This window comes from Leishmania braziliensis, chromosome 8 (assembly GCF_000002845.2).
Source record: "Leishmania braziliensis MHOM/BR/75/M2904 complete genome, chromosome 8".
Classification (NCBI taxonomy): domain Eukaryota; phylum Euglenozoa; class Kinetoplastea; order Trypanosomatida; family Trypanosomatidae; genus Leishmania; species Leishmania braziliensis.
In genome coordinates, this window is record NC_009300.2 from 134,754 (window position 1) to 159,048 (window position 24,295).

The 24,295-nt window shown below is 60.9% G+C and overlaps 5 protein-coding genes across 5 annotated transcripts; all 5 read left to right on the forward strand.

Moving 5' to 3' along the window:
* Positions 1–1,085: 1,085 nt before the first annotated feature.
* LBRM_08_0400 (conserved hypothetical protein) lies at positions 1,086–3,992 on the forward strand (the record flags this gene model as incomplete). Its single annotated transcript, XM_001562051.2, has 1 exon — positions 1,086–3,992. One exon carries the CDS (start codon positions 1,086–1,088, stop codon positions 3,990–3,992), a length of 2,907 nt encoding a protein of 968 aa, XP_001562101.2.
* A 933-nt stretch (positions 3,993–4,925) lies between these two features.
* On the forward strand, positions 4,926–8,420 carry LBRM_08_0410 (conserved hypothetical protein; the record flags this gene model as incomplete). The annotated part of the gene is made up of 1 exon (XM_001562052.2): positions 4,926–8,420. The coding sequence occupies one exon, from the start codon at positions 4,926–4,928 to the stop codon at positions 8,418–8,420; it is 3,495 nt and encodes a 1,164-aa protein (XP_001562102.2).
* A 3,780-nt stretch (positions 8,421–12,200) lies between these two features.
* On the forward strand, positions 12,201–13,943 carry LBRM_08_0420 (conserved hypothetical protein; the record flags this gene model as incomplete). The annotated part of the gene is made up of 1 exon (XM_001562053.2): positions 12,201–13,943. The coding sequence occupies one exon, from the start codon at positions 12,201–12,203 to the stop codon at positions 13,941–13,943; it is 1,743 nt and encodes a 580-aa protein (XP_001562103.2).
* A 1,540-nt stretch (positions 13,944–15,483) lies between these two features.
* LBRM_08_0430 (conserved hypothetical protein) lies at positions 15,484–16,146 on the forward strand (the record flags this gene model as incomplete). The annotated part of the gene is made up of 1 exon (XM_001562054.1): positions 15,484–16,146. The coding sequence occupies one exon, from the start codon at positions 15,484–15,486 to the stop codon at positions 16,144–16,146; it is 663 nt and encodes a 220-aa protein (XP_001562104.1).
* A 1,470-nt stretch (positions 16,147–17,616) lies between these two features.
* Positions 17,617–23,466, forward strand: LBRM_08_0440 (conserved hypothetical protein; the record flags this gene model as incomplete). The annotated part of the gene is made up of 1 exon (XM_003722903.1): positions 17,617–23,466. The coding sequence occupies one exon, from the start codon at positions 17,617–17,619 to the stop codon at positions 23,464–23,466; it is 5,850 nt and encodes a 1,949-aa protein (XP_003722951.1).
* Positions 23,467–24,295: the final 829 nt, after the last annotated feature.

Sequence of the window (24,295 nt, forward strand, 5' to 3'; positions counted from 1 at the left end):
ATAAAATTGCAGATAGGCAGGGTAAAAATATATTTTGGGAGGGGAAAGGTAATACAAAAATAGAACGAAACATTACTACACCATTAAATATAAAATCGTTAAGAGCTAAACATCTTAATTTATCAAGGATAAAGTAATTCCATGTGAGGAGACAACCCACTGACCCAGGTGTATTGCAGAGGGATGTTTGGAGTCACTTAAATAGACCAAAAAATATTAAGGCGGAATTCCATCGATGCAAGTGGAATATATAAGTGACTCAAATCCTATCTCAAAAGAAATCTGTTAACACGGTAGAAAAATAAAAAATAAAAGACGGAAGTGGCGTGCAGTAAATTAAAAATCGGGCTCGACCAAAAAGAAATACTCTTCATATCACTAGCGAAAAGCTGGTAATGAGGCTAGAAGAATAATCCATACTTTGGCGCGTCGGGGGTCGGTGAAGCTTTAAAACCTCTAGCCAGCCCTTAGAAATCGAGTAACACCTGCCGGGCCGGGGTGCGCGGGCGGCCCATAACTTCTGCCACTACCACAGAAAGAAGCGCAAGCAACTCTCTGCCAGAGCACACGGGGATACCTGATGGTTAGTGAAAGTGTGAGCAGGCTCGCCATACTGCTGCCTGTAGGGAGAACCGCTCTGCAGCCACCCTTACTCACAAAAGGCTCTGTGTACTGTTGCCAACAGCGTCGCAGCCGCCTAGTCACTCTCCGCTGTCGCTGTAGAAGCCGCCTTCTCCCGAGCGTCGGAGAAGACGGCAACAACAGCGACAGCGGAGAGTGACAAGGCGGCTGCGACGCTGTTGGCCACCGTACACAGCGCCTTTTGTGAGTCAGGGAAGCTGCAGAGCGGATCAACCCACAGGCAGCAGAATGGCGAGACTGCTCACACCTTCACTAAACCAACAGTCATACCCGTGTGCTCCTGCAGAGAGTTGCATGCGCTTCTCTCTGCTGTCGTCGCCGCCGTTCAGCGGCGCTCGCGCAACCCCGACCCGCAGCTGCTACTTGACTTCCTCAGCGGCAGCGAGCGCGAAGTGCTGGGGCCACTCGCGGCAGCTGCTGAGGACTCCTACCTGGAGAAGCTCATGAAGGCTGTGGCTCTCGCTGCATCCGCATCCTCGCCCAAAGAGTCTCGGCACCGTATAGTAGAGGCAGGGTTGACCCTGTGCACTCTTCTGCGCCCGTGGTTGCCTCTCTCAACTTCCACGCGGGAGACGTGCGCAATGGAGGCGACGCTGTGCCTCGTTACACTCGCACTACAGCAGCGTGCGCGCCTGAGCGAGAAGGGCGGCGCTCGAACTGCCGTGAGACCGTCCTCGGTGCCTCTCCACGATCTCGTTCACGCTGTGCTCGTCGACGTTCTACATCATCAGCAGTCTGTGCGACTGTCGGGACGGGGTATCGCGCTCCTCGGCATCATCTACAACCAGTTGAGCCTCTTGGAGGGGGCGAAGGGCGGAGTGCACCGCCTAGTGCGTGACCGCCGCAACTCTCACACGGTGCCGCGCGTGGATTCGAGCCTGTTGCTGTGGCGAATTCTCAGTGTGTTGAGCACGTTGTCTGAGAAAGATGCGGCAGAGGTGCGTGATGCATGGATGGCAGAGTGCGAGGCCGGTGTGAGTGCTGGCGAATCGAGCATGGCCGAGCATGAACCTGCACAAGTGCTTGACATGGATGTTCCTACATCTTTTGCGAAGAAGGGCAGGCTGCGCACAGAGAATGGCAATCCAAGCACCGCTATGCGCAACGGCGCTCACGTGATCGAGATGCTCTACCGTGGAGCGTTGCAGGTTCTTGGCGAAGGCGGCAGCGGTCATGGGGCCACGGAGGAGAGCGGGCGTTGGAAGTCGCCCCTGCTACTTGCAGCAACCCGGCTGCGGGCATGGTTGGCCAGTGAAGAGGTGCCGGCTGGATGTCGAGGTTCGATAACTGCGCACAGAAGCGACTCAGCAGCAGCAGGGGCGACGCTGCATGCATCTATGGCTTCCACGCCAGTCGTTCCGCAGCTCTGTGTCTTGGAGGAAGCCCTGTGTAGCATGCTGGTCGGGGTAGGCGAAAGGCCCAGTGCTGCGCGCAGCAGCCGTGGAGAAGACGGCGGCTCTACTAGTGGAGGGAAACAAGGCACTCTGGCAATACGCCGCGACTGGCTTGCGTGTCTTCGCGTGTATAGCCTCTACACAACTCTGAAGCGCACGTGCTCAGCACCTCTGTGGAAAGGGCCGCAGCGTTGCCTGCAGAAACACGTGCAAAACGGCGACGGTGGCAGCCCTCGTCACGACAACGGTCGAAGTTGTCGTGACTGTAGCAGCGCCAACGTTGGCGATGTCGCAGCGCTTGTTCTGGAACTCACGACAGTGGCAGCGCTCTCGGCGGCAGAGGTGGCGCCGCACTTGCGGCGCTCCGGCGCCGTCTCAGACGCGCGTCAACTCGCTCTTCTCTCAAGTTTTGTGCGCTGCTGCGACTCTCTCGGCATGCCGCTGCCCAGCCTTCCACCTCCACCAGGACTCCAGCAGTGGGGGCGGGAGCGCGCATCGGCAGCACCAGTGATGACGCAAGGTGCCGCACCTGGCGGCACTGTGCTTGGATGTGTTGATGTCGATGCGCACGAGGCAGTGCGCCATCTCGCAGCGCGACTTCTTTCTGGAGCGGATGTACCGCCTTCAGCGCCGTCTACCGAAACGCTCTTCCACGACTGGCGTGCCGTGCTGACCCCACTGCAGGCGCTGCGACGCGTAACTTCAGCCTTTGCGGCCCCAGAAACAAGTGGGCACAAAGCTGGTGGTGGTGGTGCGACAGCGCACGGAAGCGTGTGGCTCTTCAGCACCTCCTCTGCAGGGCTGCAGTGGGCACGCAAGTGCCGAGGCAATTTGTCATCGACCACGTCGGCGACGTGCCTCGAGGCACCAAGTAGCGATGCTGACAACGGTGACTGCGAGGCTACGCAGCGCAATGGTCATCAGCTGCCGCAGAGTCAAAGCTGCCATTGCCACTACGATCGACTTCTCCAGGGTATTTTCTACGCCACACTGCGTCTCCTTTGGCGCACAGAGCACCTCTCCAAGCTCCCCCCGCAGGTTCTGCTAAAGGAGTTGCTACACCCCCTAGCAGAGCTGGAGCGCGCCGCAGCGGCGACGTTGACGAGCCTCTGCACCGAAACGGAGATGGCACAGCGCGCAGCACAGTCGACTGGGCACGACAACGATGACATGTCCGCTGAAGTACTCCGGAAGATATTCAATCGACTCGCCGTACTCACTCACGTGGCTCATCGGCTTCCAACACACCCGATGCTGAGAGCGTCAGCGGCCGACGCTGGGGCACGTGGTGGCGGCGGCGGCACAGGGGCTGGCTGGACCACGGCGTTGATCGTCTTCAAACTGCTCACGCAGATAGAGGAGGCGCTCTACACGCAATGTGGAAGGCCTCAAGGGGACAGCAGAGGTGCTGAGTCCACGGCACGTACCAACGCAGCTTTTGCTTCACCCTCGCAGGTGTTCGCAGCCCGATACGCCGACGTGCTCGCGCAGCGCGGGACGGGCGTCTCCGACTATCTTTCCTTTCTACTCATCGTCTCGTGCCACTTTCACCAGCTGCCCCCAGCGCACGAGGACGCCGCTCCTAAAGAGTCAGAGTTTGACGAGGAACGCAAGCGGCTACTGCGACACGCGCAGCTGCGTCACGCCGTTGCGCTTGCCGCTCCGCCATCTGCTGTCGGTGCGGTGATGGAGCTCTTTCAACCAACGCCCATGGCACAACGCCTTAGTGCCACGGCGGCTGACCCGCGTCTATCCATCTCTATCGCTGCAGGATTGACTACTACGTTGAGCAGCAACATAAACAAGCAGCTGCCGGACGCATCCAGTGTGGAAAGCCCCAGCGGTGAAGTGGGCGGTCTTCTACAGGTCCTAACACCCGACGAGGCGGCCCTCTTGCAGCGCCTGCATCACCTCTTGCAGGCGACACTGCCACTGAGGTGCCGAGGCATCAAGTGATGGCTGCAGGGTGCGAGGTGTTCTTGGTAGTGGTGGCCTTGGCTTCGATGCAGAGGTCACGCAATTATTAAAGGCAGAAAGGGAGGGGGGTAAAAGAGAGAAAAGGAGGGCAGTGATACATGTCGTGCACGGCCGTGGCGTCGGCCTCTCGCGTGTTCCCCCCCCCCCTCGCACACACACACACACACCACTACCACTCTCATCCTACTCACGCGACTGTGTAGGCCTGCCTGCCTATCTAGCTCTCCCCTGTGTGCGCAAGGGAGAGCGAAGAGTTGGCTTGTTGAAAGAATGTGGTAAAGACGGCAGCCCGATCATCAAGAAGCGTCAGTCAGCCCAAGGGCGCCTATACGCGTATTCGTCCCTGCGCCTTCATTGGCGCCGCTACGTACCCCATGTGTCGCTTCAGGAACGATGCCACTCTCGCGTCCTCCTCCTCCTCCCTCTCTTGCCCTCTATTCCCCTTGTTCTGCTTGTCGGCAGTGTTAGCCTCCGCCACTTATCTCACCTCCCCGCCACTTACATGCATACGCACACCGAGACAGAGACGTGCAGAGTTGCTCCTGTTGTTTTTTCCTGGAGCAAGCGGGAGACGAGAGACGCTAAGGCTTCAAACGGCAGTCGCTCGCCTGCGCCCCCTACACTCAGCCTCGCGCGCGCGCACTGACTCGCTGATTTCCTCACTCTTTCGCACTACTGACGCAGAGGCAACCGTACACACCTCTACTCTCTTGGAGGTTCTCTCCCTCCCTTCCCCTCTGCCTCTTCTTTGCCCCCTTCGTCGCCCCAACTCTCTCTCTCTCTCTCTTGCTCCCTCGCTCCGTGCTCGCGTGCACATACACACGCGTGCGAGTACCATAGCCATCTCTTCCTGCCTGTGCTCTTCTCGCGTCCCTCTCTCTCTGTGTGTGTGCGTTTCTTTGGTGAGCCAAAATGTTGAGAGACGCGGAGGCGGGCTCGGCCTCCGGGTCGAGCGTCACGTCCTTCCCATCAACCTACCTTCTCCCGCGACTAACTCGGTCCTACAGCGACGGCCTCCTCGTCAGCCAGTGTGACTCGGCATCGTCACACACTGGCTCGTTGTCAGCGCACGGGATGCCAACCAACTCACTTACTTGGTCCCCGCCTCGACCGGTAACGTGTGTAAACGTGGCCGCTCCTGCGCCAGCAGTTCAATCGACGAACGCGTCACAGGTGTCGCCTGTTTGGGCTCTCTCGACGCCTCACCCCACCACGACGGTGACCAGCGCCAGAACTGCCGCCGCGATGGAGCGCACAAGCGCCAGTCGAGCCACTTGCCGCGTCGTCGCCGGGTGCCGGATCTCGCCGAAGCTAAGCGAGCTGCTCCGTGCAGCGGCAACGAGGGAAGACGGGGATGCGCCGTTTCTCGACGTACCAGCCGAGGTGCTCCTGCTGGAAAGCAGTTCTGGTACGCCTAGCACTCAACACACTAGGCGTGGCGAGCCGGCCACTGCGGCTCCGCTCCAGGGCATCGCACACGCCTACCCGACAGAACCACCGCTGACAGCAACATCAGGCGCCCATCGACGCACCTCACCGTTATCCCCAGCATCTATATCAGCTGCGGAAGCGCTCATGGTGGACCCCGACGCGCCGCGTTCAAGCCGACAGCACTTGAGCTACAAAATCCACGCGGCGCCGCGCAATGGTACCAACAGTGCACGCACATCCGGCGTCCTCGCGCCGCTCTCCGGCACTGCCACACCACCGACCTCCCCTTTCACTAAAAGCGGTGCTCGGACGCCAGCCTCGTCTCCTGTTGTTGCGTACAGGACAACAGCGCCGCCGTCCATAACGTCGCCGGTGTCGTTCGGTGGTGCGATGCTGTTCCTCTTGACTCCAAAGTCATCGCTTAGTGGCGCCGAGGTCGAAGTCACTCCGGCACTTCTGCTCGGAGGTGGCACCGCCGCCACGCCAAGCGTCCACCCAAGTGCTGCACTGTCTCCCGGTGTGGCGGCGACCGCCACGAGCTCCTTTCCTGCAGCCACAGGCGCACTTCGGCCTCTGCCGTCCAGCACTCCATCCAATGCCCACGGCGGTGGCCAGCACGTAGAGGTGCCGTTATGCTTTCAGGGGTTTGCAGTGTACCGTCACAACCAGCTTGAGCGGCACATCTCCGTCAGCAGTCGCGGACGTTCGTCACCGGCTGCGTCGGCCGCAGTGACGACCTCGGTGCTGGAGCGGTCACGGCGGACATCGAGTGTCGCCAGTGCGCTCTCGATGAGCGGTTTCACCGATGCCCCGTACGACTTCGACGGTTTCCTCGACGGCGCAGCGGTGTCCTTTGTGGGCGAGGCGGATGATTTGCACGGGGACCCACTCTACGGCGGTAATGACAGTGGGGACACTTACGAGGACGGCGAGGGGTACAGGATGGTCGATGACAATGACGATGACGGAGACGGCAGCTACCATGATGTCGTTCAGAGACGGCAGAGAAAAGTGGTGATGAAGGGAGCCATGCCTCCTGCCGCCGCAGTCGCAGCATCGGAGTCGGAGTCGGAGTTGGAGCTGTCGCAGGGCCAGGAGCTCACAAGCGTGCAATGGAAGGGCAACGTGTATACCTGCGCGACAGCAAACTTCAACGTCAGCGGGCCAGTGACGCGCATCCCTATCGCGGCGCATGCATCATCATCGCGGACCGAAAGGCATCTGCGCATATCGCTCATGCACACCACTGGCAGGTCCAACTCCACGTCTAGCTGCGGCAGCGGGGGTGGTGGCTCGATGCGTCTCAGCACCTTCGACCGAACCACACTGACGATGCCGCAGCAGCTGTTCGCGTCGCAAGGGGCACTACTGCGCTCACTATCGACACAGACGCATATCAGCACCTCTGGCGGCAGCCACCGCCTTGCCGGCGTCCGCAGTGGCACCGCGGAGAGCCCGTCCAGTGCGCCGGATCTGCCCATGTTCGTATCGACCTCGTATTCACCCTGCTCGGGGTCGGCAGCTGCGGCCGCCGGCGGCGGCGGCGGTGCGGATGACCGATTCCTTCCTCCACAGGTCGGCAAGGGCTCGACATGCTCATGGGAAAGGGTCCGCTGCACCCCAGCAGGCACCGTCGCGCGACCTGCGACGCGGCACTGCAGCACCCGCTGGCACGGGTACAACGACAGCAGGACCACTCGACGCCTTAGTGGCAGCCTCCATCGACCCTTGAGCAACCTGCTCGACACCCCTGGTGGGGCACCAAAACGTGTCCAGCAGACCCGCAGCAGCTTTGGTGCTGAGGGGCGCACGTGGAGCTCCGAGAGGTGCGGTGAGGGCAGGGGCCGAGGGAGAGACAGAGACAGGCCGAGCAGAGCAAGCAGCGGTGGCGAGAATATCAGCTGCAATCGAAGCTCAGCTCAATGGAAACGGTTCGTCATTCGCCCACCGCCACTGCATCTGTGCAACACGAACAGCAGACGACGGAGGCATGCACTGGGATCGCCGGCGGCAGCTGACGGGCACGCTGACGGTGATGACCGCGCGGCAGACTTGCACGAGTGTGCGGCCTCTGCGTCGCTACTCCCACCCCCCTCTCGCCAGGCTCTTTCATTGCAGTCACCTGCCACTTCTAGCACGACCACCGGAGCGGCAGCGGAGGGCCAGGAAAGGGATTTGCACTCAGCGCATGTGCGAGGCACCACCATGGTGACCCCAGTGCCGTTGCCACACGAAGACATCATGCACACGCAGAACCGGTCGATAATGCCCCTCGGTGGCGCCAACGGCAGCAAAGTGCCGAGACCTTTAAGCTGCAGCCATCGCGAACAGGGGCAGTGTCACCATCGCCACGGGCCGCACCGGGACTGGTACTTGCGGTTGCCACGGCTAACGCTTCCGTATGGCACCTTAGGGGTGCTGCTGACGATGGCCACCCTTGTTGTCGCCCACGTCATCGTGCAGTGTATTCTGTCAAACTCGCTCACAGGGCGCCACACGTATTTCTTCTCAGAATTGGTTCTCTTTGTGGAGGATTTCACGCTACTGCCTGTGATGTCATGTGAGATATTCACCAGCTCGCGGAGTAACGATCCTGCGCGGCCGAGCCTCCGTGACCTGCACTGGACACCACCTAAGAGCATCACGCGGTTGTTGTGTGCGGTCATCCAGTTCATGGATCTCACGGAATCCGTGCCTACGCTCTCACATGCCTCTCAGAGCCCGTCGGAGTCGCGAGACGAAAAGCGTTGCGCCCCGTTGCGGTGCGACGACAACCTCGGCAACCTCAGCGCCGTTGCCGTGTCCACGGAGCAGCCGCAGCCCATCACGGACGGAAATTGGGAGGGCGAGCATAGTATGCTCGAGTCCAGCATGGTCTGTATCAGTACCAACAGCAGCAGTATCGCTTTCCGGGGCGACATAGAGGCAGCACACGTCACTGGCACTCGGACAGGCATTGCAGGCGGTCTCCTTTGACCTTTCGGCCACTGGCGCTGCCCTCTTTGACCACCTCCGGAGGCGCCAGGATAGGCGCCGCGCAGCTGTTTGGCAGATGTGGAGGCGTCCTCAGGTACACGCCGTCTGCGACGGGGGCTACTCAACGGAATTCTTTGCCTCTCCGTACCTGGCCAACGAGCACGCCAGCGAGAGGAAGGTGCCGAAGACGTCTGCGCACGTGTACGGCATCGACCCATACTCCCTCGACATGTCCAGGCCTCTCTTCCTGCTCAGCAAGGTGCCATCTTTGATGAGCGGCGACGGTGTCGCACACATTGCGCCTATACTGCTGCTTACCATAGCATACCTGGAAAAAAAAGGCCATCGCGTGTGCGGGCGACTCAGACTCGTGCGTCTCACCTTGGGGCGGATCTTGGCAGAGAGGTATGCGCACCCCCGTTTCATGCGACTGGGCAGCGTATCTATGTGTACGGAGGTGCAGAGTCGTTCATCCTTGCTTGTCGCCTAGTCGCCGATGCACTGCTGCGCCGGCATGTAGAGCCGGACGCCACGCGTGCGTCGTCGCAAGAGCGGCGACGCGTGATGCTGCCCGATGCCCCTTTCGTTGTGGACACCGGCGCCTTCGTGGTTACCACCTGCTGGCTACCGGAAAGCAAAGACTTTGTGCTGGGGAAATGTCCATCGAGTGAACTCCCGTGGGATAAGCAACCCTTGAGCTACTTCCTCGTGCTTATCATGGACTCTGTCGTCCCACCTCCCCCCCCCCCTCTTTCCCCCCACCGAACATCCTTTCCGTATGGTGCCAATGGACGTCATGTCGATCGACAAGGAGCAAGGCAAGCCGAACGTGGTGCTGTACACACCGCTACCAGGGTTTGTGTGGGCGTTGTGGTCGTACATCCTCAGCAGTCGGATGTACCAGGGCTTGCTGCACCCTATCCGCGATCACTGCGAAACCGCCGCAACGCTGTACGATCAGCCCATGCGCAGGGTCATCTGTTCGCCTCTTTATAGTCAACTGCTCACTGTTCATGCACGAGCGGGGTTCTCAGGGCGAACAATGTTGGCCTATCGCAGGCCTTGCTGGCGCGGCAGCGAGACACACTCAGCGTCCTGTGGATGGGCGAGCTGTGCAGGGAGACACATATGATTCTGCCTATTGGTGCGGCTTTCCCATCGTGATTGAAAGCGTACCAACTTGTGAGGCCGTCAGAGGCGAGCCATGCACCCCGAGCCCATCGCCTTCTCATGCGTGATCTCACCGCTGTCCACCGTCCTCCATCGCACCCGTCCATACCGACCTGGCTAGCAAAGACGCCAGCGGGAGGAGCGAACTGAAGGGGAGGGGGAGGGGGCGAGGCGGATGTGCTCTCGTGGATGACAACGCCTTACCGCATCTCTGGCGCACATCTCCACGGCTCTAACAGGATACGCCCCTGAAACGGCGTCTTATGTTGTCGGGCGCGGTGTTGGCTGCAATGGAGGTGACTGTCGCAGCATAATCCCTGGAGGATGAATGTAGTCAGTGGGCGCCCATGACGCCACCACTGCGGCTGCTGCTGAAGACAACAGTGCCTGAGACTATGAAGCTAGCTCGCCAATTGTGGCGCCCTAGTCAGTGTACGACAGCGTTGTCCTGCACCGGATCGACACGGCTGGTGCCATGTGGTCGCTTGCAAGCGAGAGCCTATCAGCAGCGCTGTCGCTGCCGTGTGGCCCGGTACCCAGCGCTCCTTTGTTGTCGCCTAGTCCAAAAACCCCGCGGCAGGGATTCGGGTGTACGTCGTTGCGCAGGTCCCCGAGGGGGTATTCGCAGTGGACCTCGTCGGTGATGCTGTCCGTCTCCTCGCCATCACGGGGTAGCGTGAGGTCGCGGCGAGGCACACCGATCCAGCCCACCGCGACAACGACGCCAACAAGGGACCACAGCACGTCCTGTGTGACAAGCCTACAGCAACAGTAGCAGCACGACAAACATGTCCGGTTGCGGTCACGCACAGGCGGAAGAGGTGGATTTCTCTGGCACACGCTTGATCACTTGGCTCAGCCCCGCGGCCCAGGTGGCGTGGTGCACCCGAGTGTGCGATCTACGCCATGCTGCCGCGGGACTCACTAGGCGAGCACTGTCCCGAGCTCCAACCGCACCCGCTGTGAGCTCCACTTTTCGACCGTCTTGGCGCCGCCGAACGCCGACTTTGCCGTCATGCACGACGTGCCGCGCTGCACCTGCTACGGGCGTATCGTTGGGCTTCTCTCGTTGGCTGCCGCTCAGACGCACGCCTACAAGATCACCGAGGCCTGCGCTGGCCGCACTCTACGTGAGACGGTCAACCGCTTCGGCAGTCACCTGGGGCGCGCCACGGCGCGTACGTGCTACGTGCCGCTGCTCCGCTCCCTTCGAGTGCCTGCACGTAAGCCGCAGTCTTGTGCGCGGGCGCATGCAGCCAGAGAATGCCATCGTTGGTGTCGAAGACGAGTGCAGGCTGTCTGGCATCCTGTGCCTTTAGAATCAGCCTTGCCCAAATGACGTCTTGCGTGCGGCACGGACGAAGCGTAGTGCCGCGTACTGCGCGCCTGACTGTTAACCCTGGGGCAATCCCCGACTTCGGACTCCAATATCCGTGCCTTTGGTCTTCTCCTGGTGCAGCAGTTCACGGGCGAGGTACTGTCGGCGTGGAAAGACTCGCACGACCGGTTGGCGGTGAATGTGCTCGAGCTGCCCCGCGTCATGCACAGCAACGCTCATTTTCTATCAAACACCCGACATGATCGTGTGTTTGCGCTGCTGCCCTCTCCCCCCCCCCCTCCCCCTCACCTTCAACAACTTGCACAAGTGGGCGCATCAGCAGGACGTACACCGGCAACTCTTCTTGTGCGCTACCGCCCCCGCTGCTCGCCATCCACCATAACAGACAGCTCTTCCTACCCTCTGCATCTTGCTCCCCATGTCCCTTTCCACCGTCTCTGCTGGCTGATATCCCTGACACGCTACCCGAATCATCCAGCATACGTGCTTCGATGTGCGTCGCTGTAGAGCGGGCCGCAGCGCGTCAACGCGACAGCGGGGGGGGGGGGGGGGCATCAAGTGCAGACAACAAACGAAGCACAGCGAAAACAAACAAAGCAAGAAACGCCACAAAACACCGGCAGCGGCAGCAACCACACAGAGCGGGGAAGGTGGAAGCAGAGAGAGCCAACGTGGTCACGTAAACTGGCTCGCTGATAGAGCCACCTTTTTATCCAGCCTTACCGCAACGCATGTGGCGCCCTAATCCCCTCCCCACTTTTCCTCATGGGCTGCGCAAGTGTACGTACGTGTGTACGCGGCACGGCGAGGATGAGTGATGTACGTCTGCGCTGCGCAGACGACACCATCGCTACTCGGCCCCCTTTCCCCTCTCTGCCTTCTGCCAACGCCGCTTTTCTTTTCCTTGTCTTTACCTCTCTCAGCGCACCGGCACTCCACATCACCATTAAGGCGCATTCTTCGCAGAGGGGCACCCCACGGAGGAGGAGGAGGTAGCAGCTGAAGTGCTCCTCGCTGTTTGACGTCCGCCTTGCGTTTGTGATTGCATGTGCAACTCTGTGTGTCTGGCCACCACCACAACCCCCATAGATACAATACCTACGACCCACACAGACAGAGGCATACGCCCGCGTGAGGGGCCATCATCATCATCATCATCATCATCATCATCATCATCGCGCTCTTGTTGCAGTCTTCATTCCCACTCCACCATCTTGTGCGACGACATCCGTTGACCTTCCCCCAGCAGTCCTCCTGCTCCGTCCACCACAATGACGACGACGACGACGCAGTACACGCGATCTGCGATTCTAGCGTGGGCAAATGACGTGCTAGAGACGTCTTACACCACCTTCCAGGACATCCCGAGCCACGAGGTGGGCCTCCTGCTCTATGGCATCTTTCTCGGCTCCACCTCCAGAGGCAACGCTACGGCGAGTGGCCTTGAGGACGCTGCCGCGACGGCGACCAGCGCCAGTGTGCCGTTGCTGACCGAAGCGCAGCTGCACACGCACCACCAGCGACACAAAGCGACCTGCATGCGTTACCTTCAGCTTCTGCAGTTCCCTTCTACGCCCTCCCCCACCACACCAGCTAACACTGCTCCTCCTGCTCCTCCTGCTGTTGCTGCCATCACATGGACGACGGCGGAAGCATCCGCTTCAACCCCCGGTCGTACGTCCGCTTCGGCTTTGCCATTATTCCCAGATGGCCACCACGTCGTCACATCTGCGGTGGCGCAGCAGCGCAACGCTGAGCATGTTCTCGCGCTGATCCGTGCTCTCAGCGCCGAGGAAGTGGAGTTGTTACGCGCGGAGGCCAAGGATTCGCCAGCGCGTGGTGGCGGCAACACCGCAAATGCCGTTTTACTGCTTGGGTCCTCGATGACACCAGAGGCGTGGCTGAGCGGCGGCGCCTTTGTTGAGGAGCTGAAGCTATGGCGGTGGGTGCGACTTATGGCGGAGCGGCACCGCATCTCTCCCCGCGCCATTCGCCGCACCATTCGTGCCTACCTTCAGCATGAAGGCGGCAGCGTCGTCTCGGTGGTGCCAGCGCCTGCGAAGGAGGCACACACAAGTCCGCCAAGCTGTGCCCAGTCGCGAGGCGCTTCGCCGGCACCACAGTCACCAACCTTCGTGAGCGAGATGCGCAACGTGGCAGAGGTTGCGCTAGGCGAGGTGCGTGGTGGCCCCCTCCCTAGCAAGAGCACGCAGGCGCTCCCAGAAGAGGTTTCAGGCGATCCTGCATTCCAGGAGATCAAGCGCATGCGACCGGAGATGCTGTCTTCGACCTCACCGCTGCCTGCCAATCCAGCTGCAGCTACAACGGCAGCCATAACAGGGCCGGCGACGTTGAGTCTTACCCCGCTTGTCGGGCCTGTGTCGCCCGCTCACGTGCTTTTCTCTCCCATCAAGGAAGTAGCAGCAACAGAAGACGGTGCCCGCCCAGACGACTGCAACGCGACGAGCCTCAGTTGGGCAATTCCTGACAGTAGTTTACACAGCACTTCTACAGCAGCGATCACATCGTACGTCGCGCAGGCAACGGAGCTGCAGGCGGCGCTTCGCAGTGCCCAAGTGGCTCTTGAGAACGAGCTAACATTGCATCGAGCACAGCAGCAACAGCAGCCTCTTAGGCTGCCGACATGTGCGTCCGGAAGTACATCGCCACGCTCCTCTGGCGGCGACATACTTGATGGCGCAGGTGCGGTGCGCAAGGTGGCTCAGCTGCTGGCGCCAGCGACGAACCCGTCTGATGCGCAGGAGAGTTTGTGTCGTCAGCACATGGTGAATACTGTCTTCGCCAAGACACTCGGTGGCCGAGGTGATTCATCGCCGTCGTCGCCCGTCCCTGATGCGCTCACATGCGATGTGTGTCCGTCCATCATGGCGCACGCGATACAGTGCAATCTCACTGCCATCGATGACTTAGAAAACGTTCGCGCTCGCGCGATTGCGGCGTGCCTTAAGAAGGATCCGGTGACGTTGCTCGCCACGCTGCAGAGCATTGTGTGAATGGATGGAGGGAGGGAGAGGAAGCGTAAAGGGAGACACCCTGGCGGCCTCTGAGTAAATGATATGCGAAGTGCTCGAGGCCCATGGCAAACCCTACCGATTCAGGCGTTCCCACCTCATCGTCCTCCTGTGTGGTCGCTCAGCCAGCCAGTGGACTCCCTCTTTCACACAGACGCAGACAGATGCGTGCTCCCCGATAGGCAGAGAGAGAGAGCCGTGTGGAGGAGGGGGGAGAGCGAGGAGGATGCGCGCACTGCATCTCAACCTCCTAGCGAATGCCATATCTTCCGTGACCCGTCTGTGGTGCTTCGTTGGGTGCATCTCCAGATACCTCCGTTGCGGTGTCTCACCTCACGCTCACCCCCTCTCCCCTTTCTTTTGTTTTGCTTCGTTGAATTTTTTAGATTCATCTCTGCCCCCCTCCCCCTCCCCCCCCCCCCACCATCCCTTCGCCTGCGCAATGCGTGGGGGCGCGGGGTGCATCTTCTGTAGGTACGGCTGACGAGAGAGGGAGGGGGAGGATTTGTAGCGCAAGACGCGAAGGCGTACGCACCATCGTAGTACGCGGACCCATATAGGCGTGACATACGCTGCTGCGTCTTCTCAGCGATGCGCGGGCAGTGGGGAGAAGTGAAGGGGCTGAGAGAAGAACGCGATACTTACTGGTGTTGACTCTGCCGCCATCCATCCTCACTGCTGCGCTGGATATGGCTGACTCACGCCTGCGCGATACCTCTTCTCCACCTCCCCAAAGGTCAAAACATCAACCGTATCCACTCTTGCTCCGCCCACAGGCCTCTCACTCTCCTTGCCCTCTCTCCCCTCCTCCTGCCGTTTCCCCTCTCCCCCCTCCCGCCCGCGCACCCCTACAGCGTAGCACACGGTTCAGCGCACCTCTTCCACTGCGTTTTACTTCAGCAAGGCTTTTGCTGTACGCGTGTGTGTGTGTGTGTGTGTGTGTGTGTTTAGGCCGGCCGCTGAGTATGTCTGTCATTCCGCTCATTCTTTAGCCTCCTGCTATCGACTTTGCCACGTCTCCTCCCGCACTGGATTCACTACCCGCATTAGCAGCGGGAACACTGGCAGCATCAACCGCTGATAAGTCCAGCGTTAGTGATAGTAATCAGCCCCTCATCCTTTCACTTCCTTCCTGCTCGTTGCGCGGCGCGCGACTTGCTTCGCACTTCGTCGTTGAGAGCGCTAGACAGCACGCAGGCGTGCCTACCAGGTGTGGGTATCCGTCCCCCCATCGTGCAATCGTGCTGCTCTTGTGGGTGCCGTTGTGGTCTCCCTTTGCCTTGCAGTTGCCGTTTACCCTCCCGCTCGCGTGGCAGACGTGAAAGTGGCGCGTTGTCACCCACCGGTGGGCGTCTCCTTCTCCTTTTTCCATCCTTCACGCGCCCCGCACTACGGCACCCTCCGCCGCCCCAGCCGTGGCAACTCACCAGCGCCCCTGGTTTGCCGTCGTGTCGTTTTCCCTGTCGTTTGACACGCTGGTGTGTTTCTTCCCCTTCTTTGCTTCTTCAGCGGGTGCGCAACGATGGTGCTGCGTCGTAGGTGTGGCACCGTGATCTCGACGGCGGCCACTACGTCAGTCGCCGGCCTGCTGTGCAGTACTCGCTTCATTGCAAGCGAGTTCAAAGGCCTTTGCACGCGAAGCGGTGGGGCCGCACTGCCACCGTCGATCAGCAACAACGAGCCGATTTTGCCAATGGACTTCAACCCGCACATTGAGTGGTTCGAGTACCCCAAAGAAATATTCGACCCAAAGTTTCCGTACACCCGAGAGGAGAGCATCCGCATGACGGAGGAGTCGTGGGAGAGCACGATGGACGAGATGGCCAGCAAGTACGGCATGCGGCTGAACATGTCCTCCAAGCCAACGTTCTGGATGGCGTGGTCCATTATGTTCTTCTACAGCTGGTACACCCTCTGGGGCTGCTACCGCGCCATGGGCACAGAGCCGGGTTGGTCGCACTTCAAAAATGTCGTGCTGAACCAACCTACGGTGCCGGTGCTCGAAGAGGACGACATCTACCTCGATCAGTGGATGCGACCCGAGATGCGCGAGAAGTTCTGCCGCTATGACCGCTTCTGGAACTGGAAGCCACTGGTGAAGCGCACTGGCGCAAAGACAACCTGGCAGATCCCCATGCACTATGCCGACGAGTCTGAGTGGCGTCACATGACGAGCCGCTACTAGAGCTTAGGCTTTGCGTGAAAACATGCTGGGCGCCACTCACAATAGTGTTTGGCTAGCGGGGGGGGGGGGGGGGAGGGGGCGCAGGATTCTAGAAGCCCCCTGGGGATGGCGCACGCAGCTAGAGACACCCTCACGCACATAATGAGCGGGATGGCTGTGCATGCGCGTGTATGTCGCTCTCTCACTCTCTCTATGTGCATCCCCGCTCTCAGCACTATCATTGGAGTTTTCGTTTGCATCTCACTCGCTCGCTCCTTTTCACCCCACCTCTGGTCTGTGGACCGCGCGTATCGCATGGTATCCGCTCTGTGCTCGTATGTGTTGACATGTCCGTCCTCGCGTGTGTATGTTCTGGCGGGGGGAGGTCAGAGGAGAGGCTGATGTCGCTCCGGCTGACGTTCCTCCTCCGCCCTCTCCTCTCGCTCAACTCTGTCAGTGCTGTAGTCGTGCTGAAACGTTGGCGCGCATGCGCAGCTGTGAGAGCTGTCGGATGCAATGCGCCACTTTTCCTTCTCTTTTGCTCGACGACTGCCCTCTATACTGTATTGTTTTGGCTCGCTCACAGGCGTACAGGGGTGCGTGTCTGTTGTTCACCTTCTGCCTCCATCCGTATGAGAGCCCATGTCTCCCACTCCCTTCAGCCCCCACCCCTCGTTGTCTCTCTTTCTCGCTCATGTGCTTCATACAACCCGTCCTCATCGTGTGGTCTCGTGTTGTCTGACTGTCTTCTTTTCTGCCTTCCCTCTTGCCTTACGCCGCGCATCAAGTGCCACGCACAAGGGCGGCTGCTCTCTGTGGCACAAACTCCCCACCTCCTGTGCACTCCCCGCCCCTTGAGAGAGAGCGCGCCAAGGAAAAAACTAGTTTGGGAGACACAGCCAATGCCCACAGCCTCACCTGCACTGAGACATGCTTAGCAGATATGCGTACAGGGTGGGTGTGGTCTTTGTGGAAATCTCCCCTACTGAAGGTGTGCGCGGAATCCATCGCTGGGTGGCAACTGTGGCCATCCCCTTCTCTCCTGCCTTGTGCCCCATGTTCACATTGAATCCCGTGCCCTTCCCCCACTCTCCCCCACTTCCCCCCCCCCCATCATACCTCTCTCGGCCTCCCTGTTCGGATGCCCGCTGTCCATTCGCTTGTGTTATCCGCTACTGATCTCTCCTTTCGTCTCGCTGATCGCGCGTTAGCACCCCGAGTGTGCCCGTGAGCATTACTCTCTCTCTCTCTCGCTTGCCGGGTGACACGAGCAGCAGCGAACTGGTGAACGGCGCACACAAACAACGTCCAGTGCGAACGGAGCCCGAGGCTGTGTGTGTGTGTGTGTGTGCCTGCAGGAGTGGAGAGTGTTTGTTCGTCGTCCTCTCCTTTTCTCCTTCACGCTGCCGACAGCTTTTATTCTCCTCGCCCCCCACCCCACCCCACCCCCCTCATCACCACCACCACACCGAGTCCTTGACGCTCGCCAGCATGGCCTTGGCAGATTCCTCTACCCCTCCCACTGCAAGCCGCACGGGATTTTCAGTCCTCAGTAAGGCTGCCAACAGTGATGGTGATGTTAGCGCGCAGCACCTCTTCACGGTAGTCTCTCCCTCCCCTTCGCCGGAGTCGTACTCCAAGATGATCCAGTGCACTACGGGGTATCCCATGTCCTGCGTACCGTCATCCCGGCCACACAACGCCAACTCGCGAAGTGGTGGCGGCGGCGATGTTGGTGGCCGTCTACGCTATGGAACTGATCCCATGCGCCTTCACGGTGTTCTGCAACTTGGCCATGCTGTTTCTACCGCGGCTGACGTCTCGTCCTTCTCGCGCACGGCACCCCATGGCAGCGACGGCGGTGCCAGTTCGCACGAGGACTACATTCCGTGCGAAGAGGGGGCTGGTGAGCCTCCACTCAGCACCACCCCCCTCCACGCGGCGCTACGACGTGCGCCTTCGCCCACAGGAGCAGCCGCGGTCGTCCGGACAGGGACATCCGCCGCGTCGGTTCTGCTGCGCCACTCGCACGGAGGCAAAACACGTCTGTTGTACGCCGACGGTCACGTCGAGACAGTCGTGGCGGGTAGCGCGACAAAGCCGCCAGCCGTACGTTCCCACGCATCCAGTGCGACGAGACACCGTCGCTGGGGCGCCGATAACAAGAGAAGCCTCCCTTCGGCCTCGCAGCTAGGCGCAACCACGAGGGAGAAGGCAGCTGCACCTCCACCCCCTTCGACTAATCAGCAGTGGCTACTCGAGTCCTTCAACGCTGTGGCGCAGGTGCACCAACTGCCGCCGTTGCCCCTGCTCGAATCCATCACCACGTCGCAGTGGAGCGGCGTCACCTCGTCCCCTGGTCACCCTGCGCGCGCGACGGAGAGCAATGGGACGTGGCCGGTGGAGACGGGGTTGAGCCGACAAGAGACAAAGCTCTCGTGGACACCCATCGCAGCCGTTGAGCCGCAGCCGCCGAGACGACCACCGCAGCAACAGCAACAGCAGGTTGCCATGAACGTCACTTTCCCGCTCTTTTCGCAAGAGAAGCCGCCACAACTGCCAGGTGACTTCAGCAACAGCACGAGCAAAGTCGATTGTCCCAGGGAACCCAACGCGGCTGACGGTGAAGGGGAAAGTAGTGGGCGCACGGCAGCCCATCGTACTTTGGCATGGGGACCGTCTGCAAGTTCCACAGTCGCCTCGTCTAACCGTTACGGTACCTCCAACGAAAACACGCTTGCCGACACGGTGTCCACAGTGGTCGCTGGCGCCCCTCTCAGCGCGAGCAGCGTTGGCGAGGTTGCCTGCTGCAGAGCAATTGTCGACGCGGAGACTGTCATCGCAGAGATACAGCGGAGCATTCGTGCTGAGCTGGCGACCCAGAAGCGCGTCGGTGCACAGACCTTTGCGAGTCGCTACGCTCGCGACATGTCCGCCTCGCCGTCCCTCTTCTCTCTTCGCTTCCCTTTCCGTCCATTGTCCGAGCTATACGCGTTTGTGGATCGCCCTGACAACGGTGGGACTGCTGCTGCCACGTCGCACTGCGAGCTGAGCTTAGAACAGCCCAGTATACCATCCTCGAGGAACCGCCGGGCGGCCAGCATCACCAGTGAAGTGGAGGAGGCGCCTTCCACCCGTCCTGCAGAAGCGCCACCGCAGCAGCAGACGCCAGACGTACTGCTGCCACACGCACAGATCACGACGCCGTCTGGTTTCAGTGTACCGGAGCTGCTGCAGGATCGTTTGCTGCCACGCGAGACGCCAGAGCTACAGCACAAGATGAGCGAACTTTACGCCGTCCGCGATCTCATTGACACGTGTGACTCGACGGTGTGTCGGTTCGCCGTGTCATTTATGTGGTTTGTTCTCCTGCGGTGCCGAAAGGCACACCGCGAACAGTCTTTGGTCGATGGCTTCAGTCGCCTGTCGCGCGCTCTCTCCAACGCCTTTCCGCACGTCTCGCTGGACAAGGCGCTGCCGCCGTTGGATGTGCTGGAGCAGCTGCTGGTGGAACTCCTGACCTGCTCGCGCCACTCAGCAGCGATGCAGAAAGCGACGAACACCGCGTCGCTTGCTACCAGGGCACCGAGCGCCGCAACTGCTGCCTGCACCTCACGGTGCGCGCAGGAGTTACAGACACCCGGTCGTTCGTCCATGCTCAAGAGGACCTCCGATGGGGCAGCAAGCACAAGTGGGCGGCAGGCAAGCGCGAGCTCAGCATCGCCGTTAAGGTCTATGACGCAGAACACAAGCCGCACCCCTAAAGCCGTGATCATCGCCACAGCTCCATCGACAATGCCGCTGCGGCTTCGGCTGCAAGACCACAACGCTTACTTTCCGCTGCTGTTGAGCCCGGCATGGTCAAGGCTGCTCAGTAAGAATGCCACCGATGACAGTAGCAGTGCCGGTAACCAAAAATCATCGCCAAGGCGCCCGCAGCAGCAGCATGAACCGTACAGTCCGCACCAGCGAGAGGAGAAAGGCGTGCTCCCCTCTGACGATGCCCTGGTCATTCTCTCCAAGGTGTATCAGGATCTGTGGCTGCAACACAGCGAGTACGTGCAACTGTGCCTGTACGAGGAGCTTCTGTACAAGCAGCTCGCCATGCAGTTCGGCAGCTTCGCAGTGCAGCTGCACCAGCGGTGCACGAACGCCAAGGCATCGATGGCGTCCGCCACCACCGCGTCCTTCTCCGCCACAGTCCGCCAAGCCCTCCAACCTTCGGTGACGTGGCTTTCGCCTGCTGTAGCAGAGCCCACTTCCAATACGGGCGCTGATGGCGGGGTTGACCTCCGCTCAACCCGAAGCAGCGTGCCGACGTCGAGGGGCCGCCATCTGCGGGCGTCGAAGGCCAGAAATACCACCACTACGATGGCCACCACTCCCGTCACTGCTGCGGCTGCTGCTACGCCTGTCGTCACGGATGGCATTCTTGACAGCCTGCTGCTGCTCGTGGCTCACGCCACCTACTACAACTGTGTCTTCTGCTTTCCGAATGACGTCTATGCCGGCCTCTTCGACGAGGATTTCCGCGCGGATGTGGTGCGCTGGCTTTTCTTCTGCTCCCACGGCATTGTCCTGACGCATGTGCAGGTGCGGCGCTGGCCCATGCCGGCTAAGGCCGACTACGTGGAGGCTCAGTTGAAACGCAAGGTCGCCGTAGAGCGCGAGCTGTCGGCGCTGGGACTGCTGACGACGTATGAGCAGCAGCCGATAGGGACTTGCCACAAAGCTGCCGCCCCAGGTGAGCGAGGAAAGTCATCGCACACCGTCAGTGCGAATGCTACGAAGTCCGCCTCGCTCGTTGTGACCGCGGAGGACAGCACCTTCGACGTTGGCGACGTCGCGGCCAACAGTGAGGCCCGGCTAGTCTATCAACTCAGCCGGTACGACCGCTCCGCTGCACTGCACGTGGCAGAGCTTGAGAGGTGCATGGCACGCCTCCAACGGCGCCACATGGCAGGCGGTCTGCACGGCAGCTGCAGCTCGCAGCATCAGCTGCGCTGCGGTAGTGCCTCTGGTCGGACCCCCCGCAATAGCACTCAGAGCTCCATGGGAAGTGTGGCGGCGGCGCCATCGCTGTACCGCGTGCATTCGAACCTCAGCGAGATGGGGGAGTCAGTGGCACCCAGCTCCCACCGCGCGGCCGCACGCACGCAGACGGAGGCCAGGAAGCCGACTCAGCAGAACCACAGCAGCGGTGCTGCTTCACGAGCGATGTCACTGGCAGTGGAGGCGGGAAGTGTTCCTCGCATACCCACTGACGAACCTCTCACAAGAGCAGCGGAGTCACTGCCGCTGCTCCCCCCTGTCGACGCGCTCAGCAGCAACAGCAATCGGAGCGGGTTCAAGCAGAGCGTTGCCACCCGCCATAGCACTAAACTGCGGCTGCGGCGGTCGCGGTGCACGTCGGCTCTTTTGACAACTTCTGTGGCCCACCGTGATGGAGAGGAAGAAGCCCGTGCGCAGTACCGAACGAGTGTCGCCGCGGCGGCGGGCCAGGACTTGGTAGCACTGGCTGCGGAACTCAGCACCAACAGCCACAAGGGCAGTACTGCGAGAGCAGCACGGAGGACAAATTCGGCACAGGCGGACCGCCAAGAGAGCGACCACAGAGCGAGCTTCAATGGCAGCGCTGCTCCTCGTGCTGGTGCTGCGGCTTTACCACACAACCGCAACGTTGAACGCCTCGCAGCCGGAGGCCGATCCCACCAGCGGCAGTCCTCTTCCGGCTCTCTCCTGTCTTCATACCCTCTCTGCATCAGCCCGGCACCCATCCGTGATTACTGGCTGGCCATGCTACTGCGCGCCCCGCTCTGGTGGACGACGCGGACGGCGATGGCGACGGCTGCAGCGGTGGCAGACGCAGGAGTTGTAACATCGCCTACCGCACTGCAGCAACAGAGCTCGCAGCTCGTTCTGTGGTCATCCGCGCCGATCAGCGCGGATGGCGAAGCGGTGCCGCCCCAAGACCTGTGTCGCCTACAGCTCGAACCATGGCGGGGGCTCTTCGCCATCATCGTGGTGCCGCCGATCAGCAAGGACGCTCAGCAGGCGGCGCATCACCTCCACGTCTACGGCGAGACACTGGCGCAGCAGCAGGCGCGCCTGTACAGGATGGCGGAGCTGCAGCGGCTGCACCACCAGCAAAACCGCCAGTGGTGCTCGCAGGAGCACAGCCTGGTGCTGCCTGTTTTGGCCCTCACCCCAGCGTCCAACGTGGCAGAGATGCCAGCGTCCCCGATGGGAGTCGCCGTTTCGGTCCCAGAGGCCGTGGAGAAGGATGAGCCCACCGTCACCGTCAGCGTCACCGCACCGTGTGCATTGTGCATCAGCGGAGCAGAGAGGAATGGCCACAGCGTAGAAGCCGCCATGGAGGCGCTGCGCAGGAGTACTGCGATGCTGCCAGTCGTGCCGCTTGGCATTCCGGAGGACGCAGCAGCGGTGGCAGGGCCGACGACGACAGCTAGGCTGGTGACCGCCAGCACGCTGACTGCCTCGCACCTGCGACGCCATGGCGTTGGGGAAACTTACCAGGGCCGCACGTCCCCCTTTTTAAAGTTGTACTCGTCCGATGCCATCCCGACGTCCGGGCTCATGTGCAGGAAGGGGGGTGATCGCGTCCGATGGCAGGCGCATCGGCACCAGGCACACCACAGCGTCGCGGCTAGCCGTAATGGTAGCCCTGAATCGACGGAGGTAACAGAGCTCACCGTGGCCACCACGCCCTTCGTTTCACCGTTGGGGACTACGACGCAGGACCCCATTCCGCAGCGACCCACCGGGGCACACTCGCACCGTTACACACCAGCCGACCAGGGCCTTACAGTGCGCAGCACCGCCGTGGCCACGACGCGCACAGCCGTCGTCACGAAGCCATCGATGCAATCGAGTGGGGGGGGGCCAAGCAGCCACGTCCCCAACAGCGGAGGTCACCTTCGCTCACGCGGCGGTGGCGGTAGGAGCAACGGCGACACCAGCGACAAGAGGAGTACGATGTACCACCAAGGCAACACCTTTGTCATTACCGCTATTCCGCGCGAGGAGACAACGCTGCGGCCGCGTCGGCTAGGTCCACTAAAGAAGGAAGCGCTTCATCGGCGCGCGCAGCTGCTGGCCGACATGGACACGATTTGCAAGCGAGACCAGGTGGCTCGACAGCACTACATCGTCCAGCACCTACACCTGTCCAATGCTATGACCTACACGCAGTCAGAGGCTATGATGCGGCGCTATCGCGCACAAAGCCGCCTAGCGCTAGAGCGGCTGATCTGCGACGAGGTCTGCGACGCGGCAGCGACCCATGCGGTGGCGGAGAGGACGAAGGAATTCAGACTCTAGCCGAGGGTGTGTGCGCGTCTGCCACTGTGTAATGTCTGACGGCGTGGTGATGATCATGTATAGTATTCCTCATCGATGTAAGTTACCTTGTGCGCTAGAGCGCACCCTGCTCTTCTCTTCTGTCTCTCAGCTTACTGCGCTACCGCCGTGGGATGCGTTTGTCCTCTGCTTTCTTTTTTTTTTGACTCTCTTGAGCCCCGAATTTCATTTGTTGCAGCACTGCGCACCGCTGCCCCCCACCCCCCCACCCTCCCTCCCCCGGTCTCCGTAGAAGTGGTGCCCGCAGGTACGCGCACACCCATGACCCGTGCGCTCACCGACAATCCCTCTCATCCGCCTCTTTCCATTTTGTGTTTGAGTAGTTCGGCGCCACTGCGGCGTCCGCGGCGGCTACGGGCCGTTCTTGTTCGTTTTCTCTTATGGAGGTAACACAACGATGGCAGGCTTCCGTGCGGCGCGGGTGAGTGAGTGGGTGTCCCCGTGTCGCTTACGCATGGAAGTGCGTTGATCCATTGCTGCTTTGCTGTGTGCAAAACACTCCGGTCCCTCATCCTCAGCCCACTCCCCCTCCCCCTCCCCTCGCTCACTGGGTCTCTACGCGTGATGACTCTCCCACGACATCAAACAAAACGCACACACAGAGAGGCAGTTTCCCGCTACCTACCCACCCCCGTCCTGCTAGCGGGGGAGGCGTGCTGCTGTGTCTTGTCGCCCACTGGGTCTCTCTCTACAGGTGCAGTTCTGCTAGCAGCTGTGTAGATGCGCCTGTGCGCCTCGGCGTACCCTCTCAGCGTATGACTGCCTTCCCTCTTTTACTTCCCCCCCCCCC